The following is a 20,543-nucleotide window of genomic DNA, read 5'->3' on the forward strand; positions in this document are numbered from 1 at the left end:
CAGTTGTCACAGCCATCATGTATATAAATCAGAGGTGGCTTCCATAATGTACAAAGCTGGGGCACTGTGGGGAGAGGCACGGATTAACTGACAACAGAAGTAAGAAAACAGATCACTCCATTAGTTCACCTTTACGTAGTCAAGGGTCACAAGTCAATCCAGATTGAAATCCGACGTTGTGAAACTGGCCTGTGAGTGAGCGTTTGGAAGTCATCACTTCGTGGGTTGTATCAATGCCAATTGTCACCATAGTTTGCCACACTGTCTGGGAGTATTTACAGATCTACTCTTGGCTTCTGCCAGAGCATCCTCCTTCAATTCACTGGTGCTGAGATTTGCTGAGTTGGGGTGGGGGGAGGGAGGGAAGGGGAGCACAAAATAGTTGCTATCTCTTCCACTGTCACATGTACACCTCGAGAAACAGCTTACAAACTAAGGAACGTTGGGCTGAGCATACAAAAGACATCAGAGGGATACGCCCATTACTCTCCCAGTTAAGGGTGGCCAGTGGAAATGGCACTAAGGGCTTCCTATCCTGGGACACTGCACGGCCAATTAGCTGGGTTGCCAGTGGAAAAGGGGCTATTGTCTCAGTACACACCCTCAATCTCTCTCTCAATGTAAATAGAAACTAACTTGTTTATGCTGATTCTATCTAATGAAGCCTCAACCTCCAAGCAAGCTGCAAAGGGCATCCTATCAAGACAATTTTCAACAACCTCACACATTCTGTAACATCATATTTTTAAAATGCTCCTTCATTTTTTTTTACTGTTGCTGCACATTACTGATGACCATTTTACAAGCTAAAGCAGAACAGAGTGAAACATAAGGCAAGGTTCAAGGCTCCTGAACAGTATTTTAGCAGAGAATCAAATGAATGGAGTTTAATATTGATGTTACTCTATTGGAAAGCTCTTTTCTCCATCCTTTTTGTCTGCATGGTGGCAACAGCAAGAGGGTGAAGAACTGATAGAGGCAAATTGTTCAAAGTGAGTGCAGATACTGTGATTGCAGTAAAAGCACAGAAAGTTGGAGGAAGTCAGCAGGACTCACAGGGTCCATAGGAGGTAAAAATATATCACTGACATTTTGGGCCACAGCCCTTTAAGGTAGGTGTCTGAATAAAATGGCTCGGGGAGATGGGAAGAAAGGGCAGGGGGAGGAGCACAGGCTGCCAGACAAAAGGTGATCATTGGGTATGGGCAGCGGAGGGAAGGGGAGAATTGGTCAGGGGGAAGGGGGTAAATGCAGAGTTGGAGGAAAGGAGAATAAGGGTAGGGGGAGGGGAGGGACGAGGAAAGTGGGGGCTAACAGCAACCAGAGAAGCTGATGTAAATGTCATCTGGCCATAAGGTGCTCAGACGGAAAGATGAAGTGTTGCCCCTCCAAACTGCGGGTGGTCCCAGTCTGGCAGTGAAGCAAATTGTTCATTCTGGTGAAGAATACAAATCGCTGGTGGCAACACTTCTAAAAAAGATACACAGTGAGCTGGGGAAATATTTATTTTATCTAAACCATGACAAAAAGATGACCAAAGAATTGCTGGAGAAATTCAGCAGGTCTGACAGCATCTATGAATAGAAATGGACAGTCAATAGTGTTTTTACATGGAGTTTGCGGGATTTTACCATTTTACCTCACATCCCAGCAGTGGTTGTTCATACAAGAGCAATCAAAAGTGCCTATTTCATTTAACTGCAAATCTCCATTTCTGACCGCGAGTTAGTTACTGATTGTGCGGTATGTAAAGAGGTGGGACGCTGACTGCAACATATAACATACATGGGACATACACCACTCCGTCAACATCAACTGTGACATGAGTCATACGCATTCGACATATCCTTCAAACAAAGGAAAATGGCTGTTGATCCCGAGATGCTATCAGCGACATGTATGGGACTATTCAAACGCAGCTTAATTTCATGTGTAATATGCATGACTTTATGATATGTCTGACGCTGATAACTTAATGTCTGCTTGTTTCAAATTTGAAAATCACGCTCTACAGCTTTTTTCATCAGCCCCATGATCACGGAATGCCTGCAGTTCGGTTTAGACCGCAGGCATTCCGGGAAAATGACTAGAGGTCCAGGAGGTAAAATGTTGGAATGGGAATGGCCGCCTCATTCCCATTCTGAGCTTCTTTACACAGCATGTGTTCCAGGAAAATGGGAATAATTTCGTGGAACACAGCAGCTGTGTAAAAAAACATAAATGTTTCAGAATAGAGTTCCTGCCAAGTTCCTTTAACATTCTTTGTTTGCTCAAGATTCTAGCATCTTTGGTGTTTGTGTTTTTCAAGATAATTCAATGGATGTGCTGATAAAATGGTGAGAGGTTCATGGATGATGCTAAAGTGTAAACTGAGAAATGTGTTGACTTTAGTGATGGAACAGGAAGGGATTTACTCCGCATTGATTAATGTGACAGAGAGAGCTTTTCAGCATAGGTTATAGAACCTTTAGCCCAGGCAATTAGACAAAATACAAATGTTCAAGATATTACAATTGGGCAACGAGAGTATAAAATTAATTTATTTGCAGATGATGTGTTGATATATTTATCTAAACCTAAGAATTCATTACAACCTTTACAAGATTTGTTAAAATGTTATGGATCAATGTCAGGGTATAAGGTAAATTGGGATCAAAGTGAGATATTACCTATATCTGATGAGGAATATTCAGATTGTATGCAAATTACTAAATTTAAATGGTCAGAGAAGATTGAGTATTTAGGTGTAATTATTGATAAAGAGTTCTGAGTGAGCTTTTCAGGCTGAATGTTTTTCCTGCTTTTCTGTCCGTTCCTGATGCCACATTCAGCTTGGGGAAAGGAATTTAGCTTTAGTTTACAGTATTTTTATATTAATGCATAATGATGGCTGATCTATTTGTTGAAACAACATTGTTAAAGAACCGCAATTAGAAAAAAAATTGTAAAACTGTGTGTCGGGTCAGGTACATTCGGTCGTTTTTTTCTGGTGAAGGACTAGCTATTTATAAGTGCAGTCATTGGCCAAGGAGAAGTGAGAATGTTTTGCCTTCCCTATTTGCTAATTTCACCTGCAAGCCTCTAACATTCTTGACGTGGACATGCTCTGTAGGTTGGTTGGCCTAAGGCACAGTCCCCGGCTCGAGTGGTTTGCAGGGAGTAAGCTTTGGCAAAGGGATCAACTCTACATCTTATGTTCTCGTCAGATATAATCCATAGGCTGGCTGGCCATGGTTACATCTGTCACATCATAATCTGTATAAAGTAGTGTTTCAGTAATACATTATTACGTGAAATTTTATTTTTGTTCTGGTGACTTACCAGACTAATTCATCTACATGGTCCATATCTTCAGTTATCCCAGTCTAAAGGGACTAGCAGAACATGTTATCTTCTATTAATATTGAGATGAATTGACACGAGTCCTTGTAAAATAAATATTAATAACATAAATGTGATTGTTCATTGTTTTAATTCTCTGTAATTCATGTTAACAGCTGAGGAAAATAAAAATTGCCCATTTATTTGAGGTCTGTGATTAACTGGCAGACAGCTGCTTTATGCCATCTCTACTGAATGAGTTTGTTGCCAACAGGTTCATTTGCCTGCTTTGTTCAGTGGAAAATGCCAATTGGTACAATTTGGCAGAATCTCATTGTTGTCATTGTGAATAAAAACTAACGCTTAGATCTCAGCTCCTTCCACCCTGCTCACAAGATGAAGATTAATGTGAACTTCAATGAACCCAAGTTAAGTTGGAGAGGGAAATGTTGCTCTGGTGGATATATTTAGGCCAAGATGCAAACGTTTACTCTGTTTCAAACTGTGGTTCTGTAAATGGGGAGTTATTAATATTGAAACTGCTGTGCCAGGTACTGTGAACCTTCACTTATGCTCCAAATATTTTTTTCTCAATAGTTCATACAGTTCGCAAGCTCTTTTCTCATTGCCTTGCTGTACAACTCTCACTTTGAAAGGGTAATTGTCTGTCTCAGTTTGATGGCAGAGTACTTGATGTTAACAATTCTAATATTGACACACACTTTCCAGCAAGCAACAAAAGACAAAAAGGCAGAAGCAGAAGAATTCTGAAACTGTTCGGAAGTAATTTAAAATCCCAGTTATTGATGCCAGGACGTTAAATACAGAAAGGATGAGGTGATACTATGAAGGGGAATTATATGTTCATTTCTGGTTCACTGAATCAAACCTTGACTGATCTGTATCTTCATCTTCTTGCCTTAATTTCATGACAATATTCCTGCTGTACAAAATAAATCTCTCAGTTGAGAAATTTTCAAATTAATCAGCGACAGAAGTTTTTGGGTGGGAGGGAAATAGAGGGAGAGAGAATCCTAGAATTCCAGCCTTATGGCAGCTTCTGGTGTGTACATCCAACATACCAACAACCAGGTCCACTACTTGCTTGATCAAAGAGTGGGATGATCACTGCCTTACCTATTGACAGTACTATGGGGAAATCAGACTGCACACTCCTAGTCTGTGCTCCATACAGGAATATCAGCCCCATTATCCACAATTCCATAAGGACAAATCAGTATCTCTTTGCTGGTGTAATGCATAGCCAGAGGTGAAAGTTCAAATGCAAATGAAAAATCAGACAATGCTGTGCATTTGACAGAACTTTATATCAGTGGCAAGGCATAACAGAGTCAGACATCAAAGTTCTCAAAATGAGACTCTTGTTGAAGTGACTGAGCACACACTTCTGAGGGAAAACACACTTCAAATGTAAATAGATGGATCCCTAAAACAGTAGAGGGAGTGAGAAAGGGCGACACGAACCTACACTGCCACAGGACAGCCTTCTTGTGCATAGAACATGACCAGGAGCACATCAGCCATTTGACACGCAGTAAATAACGGAAAAATGTAACATTGCAACAGTTCACCACAGGTGCAGGACACACATACACAAACCCACATACTCGCACACGCACCAATGTGCAATCGAAAATTCCGTTGCAAGTAGTAAATTGCTTTCTTGGCTTGACAAGCTTCCACTTAGGCACAGTATTTGAAATATTGGAAAGATCCTGACCAGGATTTACATGTTTCCAACTCTCAAGAGCTTTGGTTTAACCAAAGACCCAACATCAAATGCAGTATATAACCTGCCACCTCAAAGTTAGTTAACATTTTAGTGTAAACTACTTTGAGGTGCTCTATTTAGCAGCAATTGATTATGCCTGTATTCTTCTTGTTTTGACTGATCACAATAATCTGTATAACATAACAATAATGTGCAATATTATGCATAGCAATAAGATCCTTTAATTGAACAGCAACCTTAATTCACTTCTTTTACTTAACGCTGGACTTTGTAGTGACCCAAAAGTCAGACGGTAGAGCTTTTCCACTTGTCGAGCGTTAGGGAAGATGGCGATCGTCATTTTTGTTTATATAAAGCATCACGAGGAACTTGTGGTGTCATTATCGCCGTGCTGCAATAGTGCACAGTGGGTTGTGTTTGTTGGGGCTCAATAATCAACCCCTAGAGCATTCCTCCCAACCTGCAGCAAGTAGGAGCTGTTCTCTCCTGATCAAGGGCCCCATGTCTCTCTTGGCATGAATATTTTATAACACTAGGAACATAGTTGTCAGCCGGTGATTAAGGCCAAGTATAAATAAAATTATGATGCACAGGAGTGACCTTGTACAGTAAGCTCTGAAGCAAATGGCTCTTGGGCTGCCTGCTATAGATCTGAGACAACTGGAGCAAATGGCTCTCTGGCCCCTGCACCACCCAAACATGAAGACATTCCCCCGTGGGGTCGGAGAGGGAGGAACATTGGTAGTTAGAAGCAGATGATGCAAACCACAAAAGAAAACCCGATCTGAGTTTTCGTATTCCTGCCCCTATCTTCAATCTGCCCAGTCATATTTAGTCTGTTGAGAGTTAACAATCAAGGGTCCTACTGGTACAGGCTGTCAGCGTTTCCTCCATAGACAAGGATACAACAATTTGTTTCAACAGCCACCAATGTACAAAACACTGAGAGGAAGAGATTTGTTTAAGGTCACTGGCACTAGGTACCAGCTGTACAGTCCACCCGATTCAGTACTGAATGGTGTGGAGCTCAAATGGCAGCTGATCATGCAGTGTGCATTCAATTCTGGGACCCAAGTTAGATTTCCCAGTTTGAATCGTTTAGACCCAGCATTGGTGTAGGTGCTAACTGCTTCATGAAAGTTACAGTAGGCAAAAAGCTACCCAAACATTTGCACCTGTCTATGTGGGGCAGACAATACTACTCACCTCAGCAGTAACAAATCTAATTAAAGATGAAGAATACATGATCAGTATGGAGCTAAATGTGGAATATATACAATATTCACCCTGTTACTACGCCATAATTGCAGTTGTGCAAATCTCCTTTAATGTTCATTTGTCCATTCCAATCAGCCTCTTCTTGAATGCCACAAACTGCCTTTGTAGACTGCTTCCCCACCCCTCCTCTCCTCAGAATGAAAACAGAAGGAGCACAACATCATCCAGTGTTCATGGTAAGGAGCTCGTTCATCACTGATGTCTAACACCCTTGTTGAAGACACACAGAGCATCACACGCACACAGAACACGGCGCTTCCCAGCGCCAGCAACACAGTTTTGGCTTTCACACAACTATTAATTTTTAATCCTCAATAAATTACTACACGTAGAGCAGGCGTTTTTGATGGACATTCACATCAATGCTGGAAATGCTAGGTCGAAAATGTACATAAGAGTCCAATCTGACATCTGGAGTGGAATACAATCTAATTCTTGCATCCATTTCAGATCCGCATCTCACTGCTCCTCCTTCTGGACAGCTTTGACCTGCAAGAGAAAATGACGCACTTCAGGACAGATAACAAACAATATTGCTTTGAAACTCTGTCTGAAATAACTTGTGATAATGCTCTCTAACACACCCTTGCATCTCACAATTCATTAAAACAAACCACAATAAGTAACAAACTACACTTGATGCACTCACAACCACAACACTTTCTGCTGTACTCTATAATTCCTCAATATAACCCATTTAACCCAACAGAAGTCAGATGTGCATAATTCACAATAAACACTGGTGTATTACATTCCATTACCCATAAGGAGCAAAAATAGCTTTCAGCCCATCAAGTCTGATCCTGAACTGATCCATTTCCCCACTCAGCCCCACAGCCCAGCCTTCTCCCCATAACCTTCGATGCCCTGGTTAATCAAGAAACTATCAATCTCTACCTTAAAAACACATAATTATCTGGCCACAAATGCCTGTGGCATCAAATTCCACAGATTTACCACCCTCTGGCTTAAGAAATTCCTATACACTTCTGTTCTAAGTGGACACCCTTCAATCCTGAAGTTGTACCCTCTTGTCCTAGACTCCCTACCATGGAAAACAACCTTTTTACATCTACTCTGTTCACTCTTTTCAACATTTAAAATGTTTCAGTGAGATTCCCCCCCCCACCCCACCCCACCTCTATCATTCTCCTAAATCGCAATGAATTCAGGCCAAGAGCTGTCAAATCATCATATAAGAAGAATTATCATATAATCCTTTCATTCCCAGAATCATCCAAGTGAACCTCCTCTGAACCCTCTACAATGTCAGCACATCTTTTCTTTAATGAGGAGACCACAGCTGCTCACACTCCTCCGAGTGTGAAATGAACACCAGCATCACATTTTGGCTTCTTCATCACCAACTCAACCAGCAAGTTTACTTTCAGGATGTCCTGAACAAGGACTCCCAGGTCCTTTTGCCTCAGGATATTTTCAATTTGCTCTCATTTAATAAAATCTGCCTGTTTACTTTTTCTACCAAAGTGCATTAACATATTGTATTTTATTTGCCACTTCTCTGCCCAATCTCCTAATCTGTTTAAGTCCTTCTGCAGCCTCCGTGTTTCCCCAACACTACCTGCTCCTCCACTGACCATTAATATCAATCATTAATATTGATATTAATATTAATCATTAATATCAATCATTAATAATAATATTAATCATTAATATTACTATTCTTCTTCTTTGGTTTGGCTTCGCGGACGAAGATTTATGGAGGGGTAAATGTACACGTCAGCTGCAGGCTCGTTTGTGGCTGACAAGTTCGATGCGGGACAGGCAGACACGGTTGCAGCAGAAAATTGGTTGGTTGGGGTTGGGTGTTGGGTTTTTCCTCCTTTGTCTTATGTCAGTGAGGTGTGCTCTGCAGTCTTCCTCAAAGGAGGTTGCTGCCTGGCGAACTGTGAGGCGCCAAGATGCACGGTTTGAGGCGATATCAGCCCACTGGCAGTGGTCAATGTGGCAGGCACCAAGAGATTTCTTTAGGCAGTCCACATAAAAAGAAGTGGCCTCGCTAATAGACTCTCCACTGCAATAATATACCTCTGACACCAGAACACAACCCTTTCTTGGACAGACAACACTACTTCCAATAACACAGTCAGATAAATTTCATATGGTTGACTGCAATAATTTCGGATACATCCCTTACTTCTCCATAATAGTTTCTGATATTCCCTAAGCTTCTCACCATAATATTTTCTCTGACATGTATGTGGAAAAGTTGTTACTTTTCCACATATTCACATTAAAAAAAAACCAAATTGTTATATCCCACAGCACATTATACCCCTGTAGGAAATCAAGATACAAACTATACTCCCACTAAAAGACCTTTTGGTTTCTCAGCAAAACATGTTTTGATGTATTTTTAAATTTAAATATAGACATACAACGTGGTATCAGCCCCTTTTGGCCCACAAGCTCATGCCGCCCAATTACACCCAATTGACCTACAACCCTGGTACGTTTTTGAACGGTGGGAGGAAATCGAAGCCCCCAGAGGAATCCTGCACAGATAGGAGAACGTACAAATTCCTTTACAGACACCGCAGGATTCAAACCCTGGACCCTGGTGCTGTAACAGCACTGCACTAACTGCTATACTAACCATGTTCCCCCTAACTGTGTGGTCTCTACTCATTGTTGTAGCCTGTACTATTCAATGCAATTCATTACAAGTACTATCCTTCTTGGTATAACATTACTTATTATAAAAACATGATGCATTTTACAACTCACATACTGTATAATCCCTCTCATTTCAATATAACAATCTGATATAATGATATATATTGATATATCTGATATAACCTCACAATGACATGTAACATTCTCGGATAAATCCCTCTCATTATGACAATCTATATTTATCGCAAGCCAATGAAAATGTAGTGAATTATGTACAAGACATTAGGAAATCACACCAGAATAACCTATCCACCTTTAAGGAGTGATATACTTGCAATGGAAATACTTCAGAGATTTCGTGAGGTTGAACCATGGGATGAAGAAAGTGATTTAAGAAGAATGTTCAAATAAAAGGGATATTTTCATTGGAGTTTATAAGAACAAGGTGAACCTATGAAGATTCACATGGGAATTCAAGACAAGAAGATACTTTGAAGATTTGACCTTGGTGACTTAATTTTAGAATAAGGAGCTGTCTTATTTTAAAACAGATGGGAAGGATTTTTTTTTCTTTCAGAGGGTTGCGAGACTTTTGAAATTCTCTCCCCCAGGAAGCACGTAGCTGAGATGCTAAATTTATTTAAGGAAATTTTTTAAGGAAGAATTGCACAGACTGTTGAACCATAGGGAAGTTAAGGGCTATGAAACAAGAAGGAAAGTGGAATCCTGTCCGAGATCACATCAGCCATGATAATGAATGGGATAGTAGGTGCAAGGAGCCAATTGACCACCTCCTTCAACAATTTACATCTCTTCTTCTTAAATCCAGTGTCTCCAGATTGATATATCAAAGATAACATTAAAAAAATACTCCGCAGGTTAGGCAGCATCTACAGAGTGAGAGAGAGAGAGAGAAAAAAGCCAATATTTCAGGTCACAACCTCTCATATGATTTCCAGCATCTAAATTTAAATGTTAAATTACATTTAAATTAGACTTAGAGCACATTTCGACCCATGAGCCTGAGCTACCCAATTACACCCAACTGACCTATAATGTGTCATACGTGTGTGTGGAACAGTGGGAGGCCCCAGAGGAAACCCACACAGACATGGGGAGAATGTACAAACTCCTTACAGACAATGCCATATTCAAACCCTGGTTGTTGGTGCTATAACTAACCATGCTGCCACTGGTTTTCAATCTTACACAGATATACTTCATATTCCTTAACAAATTGCCTCTGGTACACCCACTGTACTACTTTTTAACAATTTTGTTCAGACAATGTTAATCACAATTTTGACAAGCCTGGATTATTTTTGCCCAATCTGAATTGTCTCAGAGAGAGAACTGGAAACATCCCTTTGTGAAGCATTGGCCATTTAGATGAAGGTACTTCTAAATTGCCTTCTAAACACACTGAGAGTTCCAGAATTTCATCCAGTGATGACTTGGAAATTTTCCATGCAACCACAGGAAATGCAAGATTTGTGCTTACACCTCTCCCCTTCCCAGAAGGCAGGCATCCAAACTGCTTTTCAAGGTGAAGCAGAGATTCACTTGCATTTTTTCCCCAGTCAAGTGCATTGAATTTGATGTCAGCAATGTGGCTTCCAAATGGACATTGCATGCATGGATGCAGGCCCCATTGCATTCTTGAGGAAGATCACCTCATCTTCTGTCTGGAACCTTCTGGTCTTGGTCAAATCCTTCAACATTTGCTACGACTCTTTTCTTTCTGGTCATTTCGGCTTGTCATTATCTAGGCTCAGTCTTTTTCTGTCTCGCTATTAGCATCTAACACAGACAGAGAAGCAATATGTGTTTGTAACCCACTCTAACCGCCCCATCAACCCACTGGCCTCTCCCAATCTGGTGTATTCCTTTTGTTCTCCCCATCCCTCCCCCATCTTCTACTGAAAACTAACATGTTTTCTCCTTCCCGATCCTAGTTCTGTCACATTCCCAGTATCTGCAGATTTTTGATTTTCATACTATCCTGTGGACTTGGTGAAAGTCTTGCCCAAGTCCCGTGGAATTGGTGAGGAGGTTTTTCTGGGGTGATTCTGAATTTGTGATTGCCTGATTAACTGAATATGGCATTGCCTGATTAAGCCCATCATAATACTACCTGATGTAGCACACAGCAGGCAGCACGGTTGGCATAGTGGTTAATGCAAGGCCTTTACAGCACCAGCGATTGGGACCTGACCGGGGTTCAAATCTCACACTGTCTGTAAGGGGTTAGTACATTCTCCCTGTGGCTGCGCGGGTTTTCTCCAGGGGCTCCAGTTTCCTCCCACCTTTCAAAAACATACCGGGGATGTAGGTTAATGGGGTGTAAATTAGGCGTAACTGACTTGAAGGGCCAAATTGGACTGTTACAGTGCGGTATTCTAAATTTTTTTAAATCCTTCACTATAACACCAAAGTCGTCCTCATCTTCCTACAACAGAGCCCACAGTAATTTCTGTAATACTGCAGGATATAGGCAATGTCCCTTACTGTAGCACTGTAGATCACTTCCTTCACGAGAGAGTCACCTAACTCATTGCAGAATTAGGGTTTGCTAAGGGCGTGTGGAGAAGGATACAAGGGTCCTTGTCACAGTTCATACACAGCAGCAACATAAGAGGAGTCTCTGAATTATGGGCTGTTCCAGGGATGCATGCAGAGACAGAGATCCAGAGCTAATGGAGGATCATGAATATGGTAAAGAACATTTTTGGTCTGCCTAAAAATTTGTTGGTTTTCCAGCACACGGAGATGTTGGTGAGGGAATGCTGCCGATTAGCACACTCCAAGCTGCAGGAGTATGTGATGAGGTGTCTAATGTGACAGCACATTGGGGAAAGACCATTGTCTATAATCCTTCCATTACTGGCAGGGAGGAACTGAGAGTGAATTGAAGACCCTCAAACAACTGGGGACGGCGTACGTAATGTAAACGGGCCACATGGTGGCAATTATGTAAATAGAGAACAAATTTAACAATGTATCGTGATATGAAGGATGTGAAAACATTTGAACAGTGTGCAAAACACACTCCCTGAAATATTCAATCCTTCTCACTGTAACTTGTAACCTCCATCCCTCCCTGAGATTATATAGTCACCAACTCGAAGTGTAACACTGTCTTATTTAGCAGACATCTCTCATTTTAACAAAGCCCGACATTGTGCACGTCCCTCTGGGGCATTGGTGTAGCCCAGTGGTTCGCAACTTTTATCTTTCCACTCACATACCACTTTAAGTATTCCCTATGCCATGTGATGAGTAAGGGATTGCTTAAGGTGGAATGTAAAGGGAGGTTGAGAATCACTGCTCTAGACCCAAGTGTTACTGAAATATTTTGCTTGAGAAAAATTAAAATTGGGCAATTTCCTTCAGAGTTCTGAAACCATGCACATAACGAGTCAATAACAAACGATTAAAACAGTGGTTTTCAAACTCTTTCTTCCCACCCACATACCACCTTAAGCAACCCCAAACTAATCAGAGAGCACTGATGGCATAGGGATAACTGAGGTGGGATGTGAGTGCAAAGAAAAACATTGAGAACAACTAGTGTAGTCCACACCACTATGTGTAATAAAAAGCTTCACTCTCCTCTCTGTAATGCTGCCTGATGTAGCCCACACCCCTATAACATTGCCTGATGTAATCCACACCCATCACTATAACACAGCCTGATCCAACCCACACGCCTCACTATATCACTTCCTGATGTAACCCACACCCCTCACTATAACATTACCTGATCTAACGCACACCCCTCACTATAACATGTTCTGATATAACCCACACCCCTCACTATAACACTGCCTGATGTAACCCACACCCATCACTATAACACAGCCTGATCTAACGCACACCCCTCACTATAACTGCCTGATGTAACCCACACCCATCACTATAAAACTGCCTGATCTAACCCATACCCCTACCTGTAACACTGCTTGATGTAATCCACAAACGTCATTATAACCCTGTCTGATCTAACACACAACCCTCACAATAACATTGTCTGATCTAACCCATATCCCTCCCTGTAACACTGCCTGATCTCACCCACACCCCTCACTATAACACGTTCTGATATAACCCATACCCTTCACTTTAACACTTCCTGATATAACACACCCACCTCAAAATAACACTGCCTGATCTAACCCACACCCCTCAGTATAACACTGTCCGATCTAACACATACCCCTTACTATAACACTGTCTGACCTCACCCACACTCCACACTATAACACTGTCTGACCTTACCCACACTCCTCACTACACTGTCTGATCTAACCCACATCCTTCACTATAACACTGTCCGATATAACCTACACCCATCACTATAACACTTCCTGATGTAACCCACCCCCTTCAATATAACATTGCTTGATATAATCCACAGCTCTAATTATAACACTGCCTGATCTACCACTATCCCCTCTCTATAACACTGCCTGATCTAACCCACACACCTCACTATAAGACTGCCTGATGTAACCCACACCCTTCACCATAACACTCTGATCTAACCCACAGCCCTCACTATAACACTGCTTGATATAAACCACACCCCTAATTATAACACTGCCTGATCTATCCCACACCCCTCACTATAATACTGTCTGATCTAACCCACACTCCTCACTATAATACTGCCTGATGTAACCCACACCCCTCATTATAACCCCGTCTGATCTACCCCACACCCCTCACTATAACACTGCCTGATCTCCCCCACACCCCTCACTATAATACTGTTTGATCTAACCCACACCCCTCACTATAATACTGTCTGATCTAACCCACACCCCTCACTATAATACTGTCTGATCTAACCCACACCCCTCACTTTAACACTGCCTTATGTAAACCACACCCCTCACTATAACACTGTCTGATCTAACCTACATCCCTCACTATAACACTGGCTTATCTAACCCACACCCCTCACTATAACACTGCCTGATCTACCCCATAATTCTCAAAATAATTCTCTGAACGAAACCTTACCACACTGTCATGTTCATATTATATTACCCTCTGGATATCTATTTGATATAAACTACATCCCATCCATATCAACAACCATCAATATAACTAAATTAAGAGAAAACATAAATTGGGAGAATAACAATGTAAGAGAGAAAGGGAAATTATATTCTACCTCTCCTTTCCCCAACCATCTGTTATTGCTCGTAATTGTGAAAATTTCATTTGCAGTAAAATAAAACTGTAGATATTGGAAGTACAAAGCAGAAAGAAAGAAAATTCAAAAATGATCAAGAGGCCAAACAGCATCAGTGGGAATAAAACCAAGTCGACTTTTTGGGTCTAGGTCTCTTCGTCGTATACCTAATATGAGAATAATCTCCACTTGCCAACGTTATCCCAATTCACATCATAACTACCGGTATTTGATTTTACCCACTGACACTGTCATGTCCAGATGTAATGATTCCTGTTACCCTCTGATGTCTGTCTCACTGTCCTGCATGAAATAACCACCCCTCACTGTGTATCCATGATTGATTCATCACACTGTAAACATATCAAACGTAGTCCACAATCCGACTCTTACCTTGTATAATAATGCTTACAAATGCAATCTTTCTGATGTCAGCCACACTCCTCATTTTAACAGTCTGATAAAGTTCACATAGATCACTATATTTCTCAACAAAACTATCAAATTACATTGCACTCTTAATATGTGATGTAAACCACTTCTGTGGCCACTGTTATTAAAAACATGGAAATGCTGGTGGAACTCAGCAGATTTGGCAGCATTGATAGGAGGTAAAGATATATATGCCAGGTGTGAGATGGGCTGAGTTTTTCCAGCATTTCTGTGTGCTTTTACTACAATCACAGCATCTGCAGACTTTCGTGTTTCACAACTATCTCGTCATTACTTTCAATATTCATTCTCAGACTGGTTGATATAACCTTCAGGTCATTACAACAGATGCTTTTATTACTGTAACTGTCAGATGTTCTTTGATACATGACAGGTCCACTGCTGTCAACTCTCTAATATTTTGCACTCCCTTCATTATAGAACCAAACATCACCCAATACCTTTCACGAAGGCATTGTCAAGTATAACTCCTGCCATAACAGTAGCTGACCTATTGCTCCCAAGTGGATCTTATCCCTCTAATTATAATATGTGATCTACCCACACATGGTGCAATTCTTCTCTGTTACAGTGAAGGTTGGAAGTGCCATCGTTTTGTGTAAGATGTACCTGATTGAACCAGCAAGGAGGGGGTTGAAGGCATAAAGCCAGTCTTGCATTTCTTTATCGTTGCATGCTTGTAGCAGTATCCCACGATGTTCAGTGCACACAGCAAAGGTGTTTGGAGTCTGCAGCAAAAAATGAAGGAGAGTGTCAGAGATGAAAGCAAATTGGACACCTCCAGAAACCTGGGTGTTATTTATACAGCATTTTCTTTCTGTGATAACTTGATTTTTCATGGGTGATCAAGTTCCCACCCACATCCCAAAGACATGTAAGTCAGTAGGTGAACTGGCTGCTGTAAACTGCTGATCGTGTGTAGATGAGTGACAGGGAAGTTGATAGGAATGTGTGGAGAAGAAAGTGGGATTTAAGCAGAATTAATATAAATGGGTGGTTGGCATGGATATGCCGGGTTTGTTTCTGTGAAATATGTGAACAAAACATCAATGAACATCCAGACCTCTGCAGGTTTTGTGGGTTCTCACAGGAAGACAAAGAGGTAATAAGGTTGCAGTCCAACTCAGTCTTGATGCTGGGAAAACCAACTTCAGTCTCATTCACTGCTTAGCCTTTGATAAAATTCAGAGAAAGAGCAGCATTGCTTCACAGCAGCTCAGCAATGATTGAGCCAGCCATGACGATCTGGTACTTGTAACATGGCACATACCTCCTGCGAGGATGTGAAGCATGTTCCTCATGATGCGGGCGCACTTTAAGGTCATGGAGCACAGCCAATGAGTGACCATTAACAGAAATATTGTTGACTGGTCAGTCTGTGTGAAGGGTGAGGATGGTGTCCAGGGAAGACATAGACCTCATCAGCCATGGCCTAGGGGAGTGGGAATGATATCTCAGGGTGGCACAGACAGTCGGATGGGGTGGGGATGGTTTAAATGAGTCACTGTCATGATCAGTGTAGTCCAGTGGTTCTAAACATTTCTTTCCACTCACATACCACCTTAAGAAATCCCTTACTAACCACAGAGCACCTAAGGCATCCTATGCCATGGGTGCTCCATGGTTAGTAAGGGATTATTTACAGTGGTATAGAAGTGGGGGGAAAAGTTGAGAACCATTGGGTGAGTGGGAATGGAATACACATAGTCAGAATGTTTAGAGGGGTGGGGACCTCCGTTTGTTGCAGGTAGTGTGGAGGGGGAACATGCTCAGAGGCGTGACGAGAATAGTGAGTCATAGACGCAATGGGGGGAGAGAGGATGGGGATTTCCTTTGGGGCGGAGAGGGGAGGATGATAAATCATAGTTGGGGGGTCTCGTGGAGGTGAGTGGGTTTGCCTGAAGGAGGAACATTAGGTCAGTCAGTCTGTGGGCGTGGATTGGCAAGTCACAGTCTGTGAGGAGGATGGGGTAATCAATCTATGCAGTGGGTAGGTCAGTCTGTGTGGTGGGTGGGTCAGACTGTGGGGCAGGTGGTCAGTCTGTGGGGAGAGTGATCAGACTGTGAGGCAGGTGTTTAGTTTGTGTGGTGGGTGGGTCAGACTGTTGGGTGGGTGGGTCAGACTGTGGAGAGGGTGGTCAGTCTGTGGGGTGGGTGGGTCAGACTGAGGGGCGGGCAGGTCAGACTTTGGGAAGGGTGGTCAGACCGTGGGGCAGGTGGGTCAGTCTGTGGGGTGGGTGGGTCAATCTGTGGAACAGGTAGGTCAGTGTGGGGTGGGTGGGTCAGACTGTGAGGAGGTTGGGTCAGACTGTGGGGTGGGCAGGTCAGACTGTGGGGCGGGTGGGTCAGTCTGTGGGGTGGGTGGGTCAGACTGTGGGGTGGGTGGGTCAGCCTGTGGGGCGGGTGTTCATTCTATGGGGTGGGTGTGTCAGACTGTGGGGCGGGTGGGTCAGTCTGTGGAACGGGTAGGTCAGTGTGGGGTGGGTGGGTCAGACTGTGGGGAGGGCGGGTCAGATTGTGGGAGCAGGTGGGTCAGTCTAGAGGAGGGATAGTTTGTCAGCTAGTCTGTTGGCTGAGTCAGTCAACGATGAATTCAGGTGTACGAGTTATGTCATTCTGGAGGGGTTGATGAGAGTCTGGGTGTTTGGACGGGAGAGTCTGGGGCATGGAGAAGGGGAATTGAGACAGTTTGAGGGGTGGGTGGCAGAGAATGAGACAGTCTGGTGCCCAGTTATACATTGGTCACTCAGTCAGGGGATGGCAGTAACAGTCTGGGAGGGACTGGTGATAATGTTTGTGTGAGTTGGACAGGGAAATATAGGAACTGTACCACTATCAGTTCCATCTCAGAGCTTAGTCACAGACTGAAGAGAGTGCGAATAAAGTGTCGCATCCATGGGGTGGATTGTTTGTCCTGGTGTGGAGAAAAGGATGTTTTGAGGCACAATAACATGCTCTGTTTCATCGAGCCCTGCTGAAGAGAGAGCATCTAATCGTCGATGATGAAAAGGGATACTGATGTGTAAGTAACTTGAACAAGAGGTGAATCAGTTTGGGGCAACATAGATTCATATCATGGTCTCTCTGTCCTTTCCTTTGAGGGTGAGTTATAAGGTGGAGAATGGAGGAGAGGGATTCTTCTACCTTCAGCATGGCTTGTTGATCCTCGCTGTACTCCACCTGTGCAGCGGACAAGTTAAGAATGGCCCTCTCCACCGTGTCCTTGTCAGTGTTGTAGATGTACACATAGGGACGGCGCACAACCACAAAGCGCTTCACCCAGCCATTAGTCTGGGGCTCCAGGAAATGCAGGGTGCCTTTCTTCGACACTATCGGACTGGAAGACAAGAGCGAGAGACAGACAGAGCTCCTTCTACATGCAATCACACAGGCTTCAGCGCAGCTTCATACATTTCAAAATGTACTAGGTAGAGGCCTACCACATTATGAGGGGGAGAGACTGAGTAAATTCAAACAGGTCACTGAGATTGGGTGAGACAAGAACAGGAGTACATGAGCTAAGGGTGAAATCTGACATATTCAGGGGAACATGAGGGTGAGTATCTTCATGCAGAGGGCGTGAGAGCGTGAGAGCGCTGTCAGCCGAATGGTGAATTAATTAATTTTAAAGTTAGACATACAGCACGGTAAAAGGCCCTTCCGGCCCACAAACCTGTTCTGCCCAAATACCCCAGGTCATCTACATCCCCTGTACATTATGAGGGGCGGGAGGAAGCCGGGGCATCTGCAGACATGGTGAAAATGTACAACTCCTCACAGAGAACGCGGGATTCAATCCTATGTCACTGTGTTGCACCAACCGCGATAATAACTGGGCACCCAAATATAGGCTCCATTTTAACATTTAAGAGAAATTTGCATGGTTACGTGGATGAGAGAAATGAGAAAAGTCTATGATATGGCTACAGATCAATGGGACTCAGAAGAATAGATGGACCAAAGGGCCTGTTTCTATGCTGTAGTGTTCTATGGTTTAATGGCTTTTGGAAAAAATGTAAAATCTTGACACACCCTCAAGGGATTTCAGAGTAAAGGCATGATTCTGGTGAGGTTTACTGGCTTTATTGGGGGACTAGGCTGAGGGGGGGGGGGGCAGGGGGAGAGTGAAAAATTGTTCACAGGGATGATGGGTAATGTCAGGCTTCTCCTGTGCCCCCAATGGTAGCTATTGCTTTACCTTCATGAGGAACACCCTGTGATCAAATCAGTTGCCAATCCTGGAAGTGGTGATAAGGTTACACATAGTTCAGGAGAGACGACAGCAGAGAACTGCATTAATTCACCCAAGTGGGGAAACACTGGCCTAGAGTGCAGAAGAGGAGGAGAGTGAAGTGTTCATGTACTGTCCCACCACGAGAAGCAGGACTTGACTTGTGTATCCGCTGGAGTTATCTACTGCATCCAGTGCTCGCCTTCTCTACATTAGAGGGACTGGGCACAAACTTGGAGATCGCTTCACCCAGCACCTTTGCTCTGTCTGCATATCAGGGATCTCCTAGTGGCCAACCACTTCAATTCTGCATCCCACTCCCACGCTGACAGGTTTGATGGCATTAACATCAACTTCTCCGGTTTCTGCTAGCCCACTCCCCATTCTCCCACCCTTCCCTTTCCATTTGTCTTCTTTCCTCCAGCTTTCCACCACTTGCTTCTCCATTTACAGAGCCATCCCTCCTCCCCCTGTTTGTTGCTGTGCCCTCCCTCCCTTATCCACCTATTACCTCCTGCCTTTGGGACCATGCTTCTCCCCCTGCCCCTCCTCTCCCCCACCATTCTGCTGGGGCACCTGCCAACATTTTTCATACCTTGATGAAGGGTGAAACATTGGTTATGTATCTGTGGTGATGCGACCACTAGCTGACTGCAGGGGACGATCTCTGTACCTGCAGGAAGACCACCTAGGGGCTGATTCCACCTGGCTGGCTGTCAATCAGCCAACCCAAATATCAGCCTGAGCCAGTCACTTAGGAGCCACCACAGCTGAAACTGTACAAACATTTAGCAGAATAAACCCTGTAGTACAGTCTTTTGTGTTTTATGTCTGCTTGCTGCTATCACAGCACGTCACAGTATCTTTGCTATATAAAAGACACTGTTTGACCTGCTGAGTTTCTCCAGCTTTGTGGTTTTACTTTAACCACGGGGTCTGCAGACATCATGTTTTCCTTCTGATATTGGTGTATTAATACAGTAGTAGTCACATATTAAGCCATACCTCACGCGAATCTCCTGGATATCAGCCACAAACATGCGGGGGATTCCTTTTTCATCCTTGCTTTGCAATGGAGATTTCTTGGGTGCTCCATCTTGTAGAGAATCAGGATCTGGACTAATTGCTCTGGATCGGGTCTCAGGAGTTCTGATAGAGAGATTACAATGTTGAACAGATGTAATATCATTATTAAATGTGCTTTAGTCACTCTAGAGATGAAAAGTTAAAATGTAAACTACGGTTTTCATATTTCACATTCAAAGAATCAACAACCATGCAGCCACCAGCCTGAAAAAGCCATCTGTCTGTAATGAATGGGTTGAGATTTCTCAGGACATCCACAAATTGATTTAATCCATGACAAAATAATACACCCAATTCACTCAATATGATATCCATACATCCACAGTATTATCATGAGGAATAGCAAAATCACAGAAAACTGATAAGGAAGAACAATTATCAAATGTGGAGAGAGATAAAACCAGCTCTGCCATTTGTAAGAGCAGACACATCTGTAGGAGAGAACATGTCTGTAAGAGCAGATGTATCGAATAATGTCAGATTTTTGATTATGGGAACTCATTTGTATATGGGTTCCATCCTAAAGTCAGTTGTTTATAATCAGGGATGATCTATATTAATCACTATCAATACTTTGGGCATTT

General features: G+C 42.9%; 1 protein-coding gene across 3 annotated transcripts in view; it reads right to left on the minus strand.

The window, feature by feature from the left end:
- Positions 1 to 6,629: 6,629 nt before the first annotated feature.
- The window catches only part of kif1aa (kinesin family member 1Aa), a 381,215-nt gene continuing 367,301 nt past the window's right edge, over positions 6,630 to 20,543 (minus strand). For all 3 annotated transcript variants that reach the window (XM_069899341.1, XM_069899340.1, XM_069899343.1), the window contains 4 exons: positions 19,879 to 20,022; positions 17,787 to 17,979; positions 15,252 to 15,370; positions 6,630 to 6,841 (listed from right to left, as the gene is read on the minus strand). In XM_069899341.1, coding sequence (XP_069755442.1) covers positions 6,799 to 6,841; positions 15,252 to 15,370; positions 17,787 to 17,979; positions 19,879 to 20,022 — 499 coding nt within the window. In that variant the 3' untranslated portion in view covers positions 6,630 to 6,798. The remainder of the gene's footprint in view (positions 6,842 to 15,251; positions 15,371 to 17,786; positions 17,980 to 19,878; positions 20,023 to 20,543) is intronic.

The sequence above is a fragment of the Narcine bancroftii genome, chromosome 9 (assembly GCF_036971445.1).
Source record: "Narcine bancroftii isolate sNarBan1 chromosome 9, sNarBan1.hap1, whole genome shotgun sequence".
Classification (NCBI taxonomy): domain Eukaryota; kingdom Metazoa; phylum Chordata; class Chondrichthyes; order Torpediniformes; family Narcinidae; genus Narcine; species Narcine bancroftii.